The sequence below is a fragment of the Bos indicus x Bos taurus genome, chromosome 29 (assembly GCF_003369695.1).
Source record: "Bos indicus x Bos taurus breed Angus x Brahman F1 hybrid chromosome 29, Bos_hybrid_MaternalHap_v2.0, whole genome shotgun sequence".
NCBI lineage: Eukaryota > Metazoa > Chordata > Mammalia > Artiodactyla > Bovidae > Bos > Bos indicus x Bos taurus.
Window position 1 is genome coordinate 5,935,522 of NC_040104.1, and position 13,098 is coordinate 5,948,619.

A 13,098-nucleotide genomic window follows, 5' to 3' on the forward strand; every position below is an offset into this window, starting at 1 on the left:
GGGGGCGGGGCGCAGGTGAGGCGCCGGGCCCTGGCGGCGGGAAAAGACAGCCTACGCAGCGCTCCAGGGTTCGGTCCCTCCTCCCAGGAGGCGCCCCCGCCCCAGTCCTCGGCTCCGCCCGGCTGGGTCACCTGAGCTGTGCTCTGGGCCTCAACCATCCTGTTACCCCGCAGAGGTGGAGCCCAGGGAGGCAGGGGTGAGGACCCAAGTCTTGGAGAGGACCAGACACGGTGGTCTTAAGTGGAGGCACCCCAGACTTCTTTCTTTTTGCTAGTTGGTCTTGGCACTTCCACTCGGCTTCAGGGGATGTCAGGCTGGATTTAGAACGAACCCACAGGCTCACAAGGGGTCCTCGGGGCCACCTTGGAGGTAAGCTGGGCGGGGCTGAGCAGGTTCAGGGCCGCGGCAGAGGGAAGTGACTTGTCTAATGTCACTGCAGTCGAACCTGCCAGGGTAGGTAGGGGCAGGAACCCAGGCCTGGGCTGCGGGGACGCCACCTCCGAGCCACCTGGAGAACCAGCCTCTGCCCTTCCCGAATTCCAGGAAAGCCCGGGTCTCCAGCAGGTGGGACCGGCCTCAGGGGAAGTGATGTTCACGGAGCACCTACCCAGTGAGGGCGCTTGACACCTGTCGGCTCATCTTACCCTCCCAGCAGCCCTGAGTGTTGGAGGGGGTCTCATTTAAAGCTGAGGAAACAAGCCAAGCGGGCCACGGTCAGGATTCAAATCCAAGTCCTAAGGCCATTACCCAGTGTCTCGCCTTGGTACCCCCCACCAGGCCCCCTCACCCCAACCCCACACTGAGCAGAGCAAGCCTGCTGCTAAGGGTCTCTTTATTTCCATCTTGGTCTCAAGGCCAGCTCCCCCCTTCTAGGGCTCCAGGCCCCTGAGCCCAGCAGCTGAGTGTTTATAAATAAATAAATTACAAAAGTGGGTGGGGGAGCAGCCCAGATGCCCTCCCGAGGGCGGGGGCTCAGTGCTCGGTGAGCGAGAGCTGCAGGATCCGCTGTAGGTCTTCCTCCTCCTGCTGCCCCAGGCGCTCCCGCTCCTCCTGCTCCTGAGAGGACAGCTCCAGGGCCAGGCGAAGCTGCTCCTCAAAGCTGGGGGGGGCCGGGGTTGGGGGCGTCCTGTGTGGGGAGCCTGGACCCCCGGGCTCTGTGGACATCCGCAGGCTTTCCTGGAGGGCCCTTCCAGGCCAGGTATGAGAGGGGAGAGCAGACCAGTGAGCGCTAAAGCTGGGGAGGGGACCGAGGGCTGGGCCACGGCTGTGGAGGGAGCAGATAAGGGCAGGGAGGCTGGGACGGGAAGACTGGAGAGAAGAGACATGGCAGGCTCCTGTCTCCCCAGGCTTCATGCCTGCCACCCTCCCTGGTGGGCACCCCTGAAGATGGAGCATGGCCTCAAAGAGGGTGTGGGGTCCTGGGGCCAGCACCTCCCCACTCCCTACCCCCCACCAGCCAAGAGCCCCCAGGGCTGGCAGGACCCTGAGCCAGGGCAGGACTGAGACCTGGCCCTGCTAGGTCCCAGCAAGCTCACCGCTCCAGCTGAAGCTGCTCCTCGTAGGCCGTGGCCTGGGCATGGTGGACACCAGGCCGGGTGTTGGTCAGGGCTTCCCAGACAGTCACCTGCAGCAGCCAGAACCCTGAGCTGTCACCTCTGCCACCCAGGCCCACGCCCAGGGCCCGGGCCCGGCCGGCAGCCCACCTGCTCCGCCTCCGTGCCCGCCTCCAGCAGGCTCTGCTGGATGGCAAACTGCAGCAGGTCATCATCCTCGTCACGCAGGGGCTCGCTGCGCTCCGCACCCAGCACGCTGTACCCCTCGGGCACCTCGAACACGGCGGGGTCCACCTCACAGGGGAAGGGATTCCCTGGGTGCAGCAGAGGGGTCGTGCTCAGCCCCCTCCCCGGCACACAGAGGCGGGCGAACCTCATGGCCCCACGCCCGCCCGCAGCGGTACCTGAAGTTGCGACAGCAGAGCCGGGCGCCGGCACCCAAACTGAGCTCAGGGGCTCATCGCAGCCACACAGGTTGCTGAAGGTGATGCGGGCGTTGAGCACGTGGAAGAGGGGGATCTCTGTGAGGAGACGGCAGCCTGAGCCAGCCCTGCCGCCACTCCCCGGGGCGGGCGGGGCGGGGGCGGTGCTGCCTGGGACCCTCCTGCTGCCCCGCCCACCCTCTCACCAATCTTGACCGGGAAGCCCGGCGGAAGGCGCAGGGTGATGAAGTCACGCAGCTTGGCAAAGTGAGCGTTGCTGATGGCCATCAGGTCGATGATGGGTGTCACCTGGTCCCCTAGGGACAGCGGGTGCTCCTCGCTCAGCCACAGAGTCGCCTTGAACCTGACGGGCCAGCCGCAGGATGTGGGTCAAGGAACCTCTGGTGGCCCCTCTGCTGAGGCCCACCTACTCTACCTCTATGCATGCTCTCTGCCTGGCCTGGGGGGCCCTCTCTGCTCAGCGGCCCCTGCCTCCTTACCCTGGGAGCTTATGTCCTTCTGGCCCTACAGCCCAGGCTGTCCCCAGGCCCCAGGTTCAGCCTGGCCCCTCCTCCTCCTCAGCCCACAGCCAGCACCTCGCACGTGGCTTCAGCACATGGCTTCCTCTTGGGTCCAGCATCCCCCCTCCCCACCACACACACAGTTTAGGACTGTACCACTAGGGTCACATCCCAGCCCCTGGCTGAGGGAGCCCATGTGAAGCTCCAGGTAGAGTGCAGGGCCCATGGGAAGTTCTAGAACTCACACCTCATCAGGGCCTCCCAACACCTTGTGAGCGGATGGTCAAATGTGACTGTTCTCATTTTACCAAGGGGGCTCTAAACTCTCGGAGGGGAAGATGATTCCTCTGGCCCCAAAGCCAGGAGGTGTGAGAGCCTTGGGCCTTTCCCCTTTGCCATAAACTGGCCCCCAGCAGGTGCTCATTCAATTGAATAGAAAGCCATCCATTCATTCACCAGAAAGAGCGACCCGGCCTCTAAGCAAAGCCCCAAGCTGGGTGCTGAGGACCATGGTAGCCAAAGCCAGGCCCCTACCCCCAGGGAATAGTCTAGAAGGCAGCTGGCTAGGTGAATGGTCCCCCCACTCCAGGGAGCCCCGTGGGTGAGGGGAGTCTACAAGGGCTTGGGGGCACACAGGGAAGCCTGCAACCAGCCCCCAGACCTCACCTCTGTACTTTGCTGGACATCTCAATGGGGCGGCCGATGTTCCTCGACTCCAGGCTGAAGTTGGGGTCAAAGTATTCATCGGGGGAAATGGCTGTAGGGTTTGTGGGGCTGGCTGCCTGCTGCACAGGAGCCTGCGTGGGCCCCAGGACTAGGCTTAGCACTCTGGAGGTGCTGGCCTGGCCCTGCCCAGTGGCCCCTGCCAGCCAGCCCCCAGCACCTGCCCCCCAGCCCTGGCTCACCCCATTGTGGGAGGAGTGCTGCTGGGCCATGCCAAGGAAGGACTGGAATGGAGTCTTCCCCCCTAAGGAGAAGGGGTGGAGCCCATCAGGGGACCTGGGGCCACTGCCCCCAGACTGCCCACACCCACCTTCCACCCTGGGAGCCTCCTGGGTAGTGGGAGGCAGAGTAGATGGGAATGGGGACACCTCCCAGCTTGGCCCAGACTCTCTGGCCCTGACCCCACACAAGGGTGATCCCCCTCATACGGTGTGACTGGGCAGCAGGCAGGCGCACCTCGGTTTACCTTTGATCCTCGCCTTGTCCTGATCAGAGAGGTGCTCCGTGCGTGTGCGTGTCACCAGCTCCACGTTGGTGGCACTGTACACCTGGGGAGCAGGGGGGACACGGGGAGCTGGGGGCTCGGAGCCTGTTCCCCACATTTAGCCTCACTAGCACAGGACCCAAGGCCTCCTGTCTCCAGGGACAGGTGAGATCTCGCTCCCCGCAGTGGAGGCGGTGGGGTTTGAACCCCAGGGAGTCACTAATGAGGGGAAACGCTCCTCGCTTCATCTTGGCGATCCAGGCAGGGGTCTGTGCTGTGGGTGATCCCTGTGGGCTCAGCAGGGGACACACAGGGCTTCCAGAGCCCGTGGACTGCTCAGTCTCTCCCTCCACACAGGGTGGATGCGGAGAAGGGGCAGAGTTCCTGGGCCTTGTCTCCTACCCCAGCCCCCACCACTAGGCTCTCCTGCCTTGGCCTCGTAGCCGCTAACGGTTTCCATCTTCTCAGACCGCCAGCCCCAGATACCACATTTGTTCCTGAAACAGACCAAACAGGAGCTCATGAGGACTCACACCCCCCCAACTCTGGCCAAAGTCGTCCCTTCCAAAGACCCCCTCCAGTTAGACTTCCCGCCGTGAAACACACAGGAACCCTGAAGAGGCTGCCTGAACAGCTCGGACAAATGAACAGAGGACTGAGAGCGAGGAAGTACTGCGGGAATTGTTCACTTTTGCTAACAGTGTTGGGGCTCAGTTTAAAAACTTCCTTATCCGTTACAGTCACGTACAGATGCATGTACTGTTGATAAAGCATCTGGGATGTTCTTTAAAATAAAGGAAAAGAAAAAAAGGAAAAAAGTGTGCAAGAGTAGATTCAACAAGATTGGCAAAATGTTGGGAATTCCCTGGTGGTCCGGTGGTTAGGGCCAGTGCTTCCACTGCAGGGGGCATGGGTTCAATCCCTGGTCAAGGAACTAAGATCTCGCATGCCACACAGCACAGCCAAAAAAAAAAAAAAAAAAGCATAATGTTGATACATGTTAAAGTTTGAGTGATGAGTACATTATACTACTCTATGTGCTTTAAATTTTCCACAATAAAAATTTAAAAATAAAAATATGTCTGACTCAATAATAGTTGAGGACTTTATAACCCCACCTTCAAGAAGGGAAAGAACGAGTAGATAGATCAAGGAAGCAGAAGACTTGAAAGCGCTATAAACTAGACTTGATAGATGTCCTTGGAACACTTCACCCCACAGCAACAGAATACACACCCTTCAGGACAGACTACATGCTCGGCCGTAAAAGAAACCTCAACAAAGCTGAAAGGAAAGCAATTATACAAAGTATGTTCTCCGACTCCAGGAGCTGGTGATGGACAGGGAAGCCTGGCGTGCTGCAGTCCATGGGGACACAAAGAGTCAGACACAACTGAGCGACTGAACCGGCAGACTGATGTTTTCCAGTCACGACTGAATGAAATTAGAATTAAAAACAGAAAAAAAAATTGGGAACTCATGAGTATGTGGAAAGGAACTCACTCCTAAATAACCAATGGATCAAACGATAAATCAAAAGTAAAATCAGAAAATGCTTTGAGATGAATGGAAATGAATATACAACGTATCAAAACTTGTGGGACACAACTAAAGCAATGCTCACAGGGAGATGTATAGCTGTAACCCAATCTTCCATAGTAAGACACTGGGGAAATAGCAAACTAAAATCCACAGCAAGCAGAAGGAAGGAAATAATAAATATCAGAGTGAAAATTAATGAAGGATAGGAAACAATAGAGAAAACTGATTCAATCAAAAGCTGGTTCTCTGAAAAGATCAATGGAATTGACAGGAAAAGAGAGAAGACTCAAATTACCAGAATCAGAAATGAAAGAGACGGCATTACCACTAACATTACAGAAATAAAAAGGGTTATAAATAAAACAATATGTTAAAAATTGTACCCCAACAAATTAGATAATTTAGATAAAATGAACAAATCCTAAAGACACCTAGAGCTTTCCTGGTGGCTCAGATGGTAAAGAGTCTGCCTGCAGCGTGGGAAACCTAGATTCGATTCCTGGGTCAGGAAGATCCCCTGGAGAAGGAAATGGCAAACCTCTCCAGTATTCTTGCCTGGAAAAATCCCATGGACAGAGGAGCCTGGCAGTCTATAGCCCAAGGGGTCCCAAAGGGTCGGACACGACTGAGTGACTTCACTTTCACTTTCAGAGAGACCTAAACTACCAATATGAACTCAAGAAATAGACAGTCTAATAGATTGGTAATGAGAAAAGGGATTGAAGTAGTAAAAATAAAAATAAACAAAAAACTACCCAGAGTAAAGCCCAGCCCAGACAGTTTCACCAAAGAATCCCACTACACTTTTAAAGAAGAATTAACACCAATTATTCACAAACTCTTACAAAAAATAGACTAGGAGGTGACACTGCCTAACTCATTCTGAGGCATTACCCAGATACTAAAGCCAGACAAAGATGGTGCAAAAAAACTATAAAACATTGTCTCTTATGAATATGGACACAAAATACTAGCCAACCAAATCTAGCAATATATGAAAAGAATTATACACCATGACAAAGCTAAATTTATCCCAGAGATACAGGATTGGTTCAACATCAGATTGAGGGCAGGAGGAGAAGGGGCGACAGAGGATGAGATGGTTGGATGGCATCATCGACTCAATGGACATGAGTTTGAGCAAACTCTGGAGATAGTGAAGGACAGGAAAGCCTGGTGTGTTCCAATACATGGAGCCACAAAGAATGGGACACGACTGAGTGACTGAACAACAACACATATCAATAGAATGAAAATAAAAGTCATACGGTCATATCGATAGACACAGAAAAAGCATTTGACAAAACTCAAACCCTTTCATCGGAGAAGGCAATGGCACCCCACTCCAGTACCTCTTGCTTGGAAAATCCCATGGACGGAGGAGCCTGTTAGGCTGCAATCCATGGGGTCGCTAAGAGTCGGACACGACTGAGCGACTTCACTTTCACTTTTCACTTTCATGCATTGGAGAAGGAAATGGCAGCCCACTCCAGTGTTCTTGCCTGGAGAATCCCAGGGACGGGGGAGCCTGGTGGGCTGCCGTCTATGGGGTCGCACAGAGTCAGAAACGACTGAAGTGACTTAGCATAGCATAGAATAGCAAACCCTTTCATGATAAAAACACTCAACAAACTAGCAACAAAAGGGAACTTCCTCCATCTGATAAAGGGAAGCCTACAACTAACCTCACACTAAATGATGAAAGACTGCCCTTTCCCCCTAAGCTCAGAAACAAGATAAAGATGTCTGCTCTTGCCACTCCCATTCAACATTCTACTGGTAGTTCAGACAAAGCAATTAGACAAGAAAAAGAAATAAAAGGGATTTGGTTTGGAAAGGAAGTAGTAAAACTATTAACAGATGACATGATCTTACATACGAAAAATGAGGAATCCACTAAAAACCCTTTAGAACTAAAAAAATGAGTCTGACAAGGTTGCAGGATATAAGATCAGTATACAAAACTCCATTATGTTTTTATAGATTTGCAATGACCAATTGAAAATGCAATTAAGAAAATAATCTATAGTAGCATCAAAAAGAATAAATTAGAATAAATTTATTTACTCTAAGTGCAAAACACTCTGAAAACTACAAAACATTACTGAAAAAAAATTAAAGGTCTAAAATGGGAAAATAACCTATGTTCACGGCAGAAGTCTTAACATTATTAAAACGGCACTATTCTTCAAACTGCTTTACAGATTCAACACAAACACTATCCCACCTGACTTCTTTGTAGAAACAAACTGAATCTGGAATCCATATGAAATTGCAAGGGACCGACCCAGAATACTTAAAATAATCCTGAGAAAGAAGAACAAAGTCGGAAGACTCATATGTTCTGATTTCAAAAACTTATTACAAAGCAATGTGTGATTAATAAGATAGTGTGGTACTGGCATCAAGAGAGTCATACAGATCAGTGGAATAGAATTGCAAATAAAGAAACAAACCCATTTGTCTCTGGTCAACTGATGTTTCCACAAGGGTGCCAAGACCATTTAATGGGAATTAATAGTCTTTTGAACAAATAGTGCTGGGAGAAGTGGATAGTCACATACAAAAGAATGATGCTGAACCCTCACCTCTCACCATATACAAATATTAATTCAAAACATATCAAAGAGCTAAGTGCGAGAGCTAAAACCAGAAAACTTTCAGAACAAAACATAAGGGAACATCTTCATGACTTCAGATTTGACCACAAAGTATTATTAGATATAAAACTAAAAGCACAAGCAACAAAAGGGAAAATAGATTAACTGGACTCCGGGAAAATCAAAAACTTATGTGCTTCAAAGGACACCATCAAGAAAATGAAAAGACAACCCACAGAACGGGAGAAAATGTTTGCAAATCATGTACCTGATAAGGGATTTATATCCAGAATACCTGAAGAACTCTTGTAACTCAATATTAAAAAGATAACCTAATTTGTAAGATGGGCAAAGGATCGGAATAGACACTTCTCCAAAGAAGATACACAAATGGCCGAGCACATGAAAGTTGCTCAGTATCATTAGTCATTAAGGAAATGTACATCAGAACCACAACGAATACCCCTTCATACCTGCCAGGATGGTGATAACCCCCAAAGAAAGAAATAAATGAGTGGTAAGTGATGGTGAGGATGTGGAGAAACTGAAAGCCTCATATCCTGCTGATGGGAATGTAAAGTGCCACAGCCCCTTCAGTGAAGTCCGGCAGCTCTTCAATTAGACATCTGTGTTTACTTAGCACATGACCTAGCAATTCCACTCCTAGGTAAATACCCGAGAAATGAAAACAGACATCCACACAAAAACTTGTACACTCACGTTCAGGGCAGCGCTATTCATAGTCTAATAGTCAACAGTCAAAAGGTGGAAATAATCCTTAGGACCGTCAACGGACAAATGAATAAACAAAATGTGGGGTATTCATACAATGGATCTGGCCGTGAAAAGGAATGAAGTCATTATATGCTACAGCTTGGATGAATCTTGAAACCATTATGCTAAGCCAAAGAGGCCAGTGACAAAAGACTGCACAGATTGTATTATTCTATTCATATGAAGATCCAGAACAGGGAAATTCATGGAGACAGAAAGTAGATTAGCTGGGGGCGGGGATGAGGGGATGGGAGTCGAGGAAAGGGGTCATGGTTTCTTTTTTGAGGTGACAAAAATGTTCTAAAGTTGGATGGTGGTGCTGGTTACATACCTGTGAATATACCAAAGACCAATGAATTGTACACTTAAAACAGGTAAACCGTATGGTATATAAAATTATTATCACAAGAAAGCTGTTTTTTTCTTTTTTTTCTTCAAGTGTTTCTGAAGTCTGCTTTGGAACTGGGGTATGTGTTGTTGTGACAGGTTCCTCGCCACTCACAAAGGACCCTGGCCTAGACACACCTGCACCCCTGAGAAGCCAGCTCTGGTACAGACAGCTGCCCTGGACCACAGCCTCAATCCTTGTCTCACGGGAAAGCATGTGAGGTCAGAAGTCAGGAAACTGGGGACACCCTGACCTAGCCTCCTCCCTGGGAGACAGCTGCCAGTACAGACAGGCGTGCAGGGGCCTGAAGGTGTCACAGGTCCCAGACTGGCAGGTGGTCCAGGAGTCACTGGGCCTGCAGTGACCCCCCATGCCCCATCCAAGAGGCCTCTGCCGGTGGCTCAGCCTCCCAGAGGCCTGAACCAGATCCCTACCCGCGGTGTGGCCAGGCCCCAACTGACCTCTCGAAGGCCACATTGCGAGTGTCCAGGTGCGTGGAGACGATGGGAGAGGTGAGGCGACTGGCCACGTGCTCCTCGCTAGGCCGCATGGCGGCCAGCAGCGCTTCGGGCTCGTGCAGCGCGAGCCCCAGCGTCTCCGTGTGCACCACCTGCCGGTCGTGGTCAACCTCCATCACCAAGGCTCCGGCCTCTGCGCACCAGCACGAGGGTGTGAAGGTGACCGATCAGCATGAGGTCCAGACGGCGGCCACGGGGCCCCCCCCGGGACCCCTCAGTCGCCCGCTGCTGCCGGCTGTGGCCTCAGGCTCCGGGTCCCCCCACCCCACCTCCATCAGACAAAGGATGGCCCTGTCCTCACAGGAAGGCCTGGGACCCTGGTCTGCTGCAGACTGGCGGGGACCCCCCACCCCCGCCCCCCAAGCTCACCCTGGCCCTTGAAGATGAAGCTCCTCCGGCCACGCTGCCAAGTCATGTGCTCGAAGCCCAGGAGGCTGGTGTCCACCCGCAGGCTCTCACCCCGCTTCCACACACGGTACACGTCACTCGGGCACATCTTGGACACCAGGGGCACTGTGGGGGGTCACAGAGGTCACTGGCACTCTTTCCCCCAGGCCCCACCCCGGGCCCCCTGGGAGCCAAGAGGTAGGCCCCCACTCACCCCAGCTGGTGAACTCCCACTTCATCTCCACGTAGAAGTCGGGGGCCTGAGAGAGACCAGAATGCCGGTCAGGGCCCTCCCTGCCTGCAGCAGGGCCAGCCCCCGTGGGGCGCCCAGCCCCTTGGCGGGTCTCGATGTGTCTCTGTGGTGCAGCTCACCCCCACCCCAGCCAAACCCTGCCCAGCAAAGGGTGGGCCATCTGCGGCCTAAACAGGTCCTCAGGCTATCAGCATCTGCAGGCCTGAGGCCCAGGCTCAAGCCCACCATTTGCCTGCTGGGGGGCCTGAGGGCATCTGTCCCCTCTGGGTCCCAGAGTCTTCATCTGAAAAGGGGACACAGTGACTCCCTCTGGGCCTAACCCCTGGGGTGGAGGGCACAAGGCAGTGAACTCTCCCAGCGGGGCACCCCTCCCCCTGCCCACCGTGTGCTTTGAGAAGGGGGGACTGGGGTCCAGGCCACATTTGCTAAGTTGGATGAAATCCTCCTTCCAGGAAATGTGCGTGAACCAGGAGACCCACCACCTAAAGCTCTGTTGAGATTTCTGGCACATAAGCAGGCCAGTGGTGGGGTTGAGCCTGGCCCCTTGGCCTGCAAATGGTTATAGCCTGAGGACTCGCAGACCTATTCAGGCCCACCCTTTCCTCGGCAGGGTTTGGCTGGAGTAGGGGGTGAGTTGGACCACAGAGACACATAGAGAGGACACATCATAGAGGACCTTCTACGTTGGCAAAGGCTTTCCTCCTCAAGGGCCCGCTCTCAGCCACGGGGGCCGGGATGCCCCTCTTTCCTGCCCGACCCTGGGCTGGGGTCCAGAGGGAGGGACCCCACTGACAGCGTCAGGAAAGCTTGCGGCACAGGCTGGGTGTCCTTCCACGGCCGGGCCTGGCGGGGTGACCCCGCAGAGTCTGTCATGGCCCCCTCCATGGCGCCCCACGCTCCCCACACGGGCCACACCCCCGCGCCCTGCTGCACCTGGCGGAGTTTGTTGAGCAGTTCCGGAATGCCGGCCAGCCTCTGCATGGCCCTCTGGTAGTCCCGATACTGGAGCACCAGCTGCACCATCTCAGGGTCCCCAGTGCTGACGGCCTCCTGCAGGACTGGGGGCACCAGGCGCCTGAGGGGCATTCCCTAGACGGCCCCAGTCTGGGCCGCTCACTCCCCCACACCACCCCCTGCTGCCGGTCTCAAGCAAGCCCCTCTTTGCCTCTGCAGTACCTGCCCAGCCCTGACAGCTCTCTTTGCCAACGTTGGCATTGTGTCGAAGGAGGACTCTCACGGACTCCAGGTTCCCTAGGGACACGGCCAGCTCCAGCGGGGTGCGCCCCCGGGGGTCTTCCTGTTCAATGTCATGCTGGGGGAGATGGGACACAGCAGGGCAAGTAAGGAGAGGCCAGGGCAAGGAGGCCGCGGGGATGAACAGGGGCGGGAGTCACTGCAGACAGGCGGTGGAAATGGCACCAGTGGCCTGAGTGTCCTGGCAAGGGAAGAGAGGGGGGCAGGTGGGAAGGGCTTGCCCACCTCTCCTGCCCTCTGCCAGAGTCAGAGCTGGGGGCCCGGTGGAGGGGGGCGTCTGGTCAGGTAGAGATGTAGCCGCTGACGTCAAGAGTCAGGACTGGCCTGGGGACCAGGACCAAGCTGCTTTTCTCAGCCTGGGCTCAGGAGTGGTGCAGCCCGAGTTCGGAGACTGGATGCAGTGCGAAGTGGGGAGATCGGCAGGCCCAGGCCCAGCGCTGGGAGCCCCGAGGCCAGGAGCCCAAGCTCGAGGGGCAGGTGACCTGGACTTCTGGACCTCCGGGGAGAGACGGCCGGGCGGGCAGCCTCCGGGATGGAGAGCACAGATTTGGGGGTGGGGGACAGGAGGACCACCCCGGGACCCGGTGGACCTCCTAACCTGGCGGCTGTGCAGCGCGGCCTCCAGTTCGCGGTGCCGGTTCGCCCAGACGAGCCGATGCAGCGGGAAGGTGGGACCCGGGCCTGCCATGCTGGGCCTCAGCGCCGCATCCTGGGAGGGCGGGCGGGCGGGCGCGGCGGGGGCGGCCCAGTACCCCCTCGGCTTGGGGACCTGGCGCAGGCCCCTCGCCTCCAGTCCGCGCCGCGCCGGAGCTGCGCCCACCGCAGCCCCCGCGCCCCCGGCGGCAGTGGCGGCGGCGGCGGCGGCGCAGGCGGCTGGGAGGGGGGGCCCGGCGGGCGGGGCGGTGCCGGGGCGGGGCGGGGCGTCGGGCTTGGTGCCCGCCTTGCTTCGCAGCCATCGAAACCTCGGCGGAGCTGGCGCGCGCCGGGGACGGGCGAGGGGCGCCGCCAAGCAGCGATGCCGACCACGGGCGCCAGGGCAGAAGCCGGGCCCCGGGTCTCAGCCCCGGGTCTTGGCCGGGAAGGGTCTGCGGAGGGCGTTCCGGGGGGCGGGGCCAGGGTGCAGCTAGCCCGCGCCCTGCAGGGGGCGATCCAGGCACGGTGTAGACCCGTCCTCGCGGGTCCGGAAGGGGAAGAAGCGAGGCCAGGGGTCCGGCGGCCCGGCGAGCGGACGTGCGCGCGCGCCTGCGCGCCTGCGTGCTCTGCGGGCCGCGGTCCCGCGGCTATTGGGTCACCAGCGTTACCCCGGCAGCTCCCCCACTTGACCAGGCACCCGGATCTTCCTACGCCAGGCCCCGCGGGTACCCGAACGTGCCTGACTGTGCGGGTGGGATGCGAGCTGCTGGCTTACCACAACCCCATCACTTCTGAGATGCCGCTTACCAGCTTTGCTTGAAGCCCCCTTCCTGGGCTGGACTCTGCCCGGGGGGTTGGGGGTGGGGCGCACGGGAGGCGGGAATGGGAGTATGGGGAGGGGTGGGGAGCCGGCCTGGCTAGCTCTAGACCTTGCGGAGGGCCCTTCACTGCGAGGTGGCTGCTTTCAGCCGTCGCATGCATCCCTTTTGCAGAGGCTGCACTTTGCTGCCAGTGTCAGGAGAGGAAGGAGAGTTTCGAAATCAGAG

At 56.0% G+C, this 13,098-nt stretch overlaps 1 protein-coding gene across 3 annotated transcripts; it reads right to left on the bottom strand.

Moving 5' to 3' along the window:
- Nucleotides 1-41: 41 nt before the first annotated feature.
- On the bottom strand, nucleotides 42-12,141 carry ANKRD13D (ankyrin repeat domain 13D). Of its 3 annotated transcripts, XM_027531304.1 has the most exons (16): nucleotides 12,018-12,141; nucleotides 11,342-11,477; nucleotides 11,099-11,223; nucleotides 10,127-10,172; nucleotides 9,895-10,038; nucleotides 9,469-9,658; nucleotides 4,134-4,200; nucleotides 3,686-3,767; nucleotides 3,402-3,463; nucleotides 3,163-3,293; nucleotides 2,182-2,339; nucleotides 1,958-2,074; nucleotides 1,704-1,867; nucleotides 1,536-1,624; nucleotides 926-1,186; nucleotides 42-686 (listed from the first exon to the last, which is right to left on the bottom strand). In XM_027531304.1, exons 1-15 carry the CDS (start codon nucleotides 12,105-12,107, stop codon nucleotides 973-975), a joined length of 1,815 nt encoding a protein of 604 aa, XP_027387105.1. In that variant the 5' UTR covers nucleotides 12,108-12,141; the 3' UTR covers nucleotides 42-686; nucleotides 926-972. The 3 variants fall into 3 exon arrangements, with proteins under 3 accessions (XP_027387105.1, XP_027387104.1, XP_027387106.1); XM_027531303.1 differs by lacking the exon at nucleotides 42-686 and having other exon boundaries at nucleotides 816-1,186; XM_027531305.1 differs by lacking the exons at nucleotides 42-686; nucleotides 12,018-12,141 and adding an exon at nucleotides 11,645-11,992 and having other exon boundaries at nucleotides 816-1,186.
- Between the last annotated feature and the right edge of the window lie 957 nt (nucleotides 12,142-13,098).

What these genes read in the sequence shown, in the direction of transcription:
- ANKRD13D (XM_027531304.1), bottom strand. Translation starts at nt 12,107, where the DNA reads ATGGCAGGCCCGGGTCCCACCTTCCCGCTGCATCGGCTCGTCTGGGCG. An exon ending in GTGGGAGTTCACCAGCTGGG is followed by an intron (nt 10,039 to 10,126) that starts GTGAGTGGGGGC and finishes GACCCCCCACAG; the next exon opens with TGCCCCTGGTGTCCAAGATG. An exon ending in CGCAATGTGGCCTTCGAGAG is followed by an intron (nt 4,201 to 9,468) that starts GTCAGTTGGGGC and finishes GGTCTGTTTCAG; the next exon opens with GAACAAATGTGGTATCTGGG.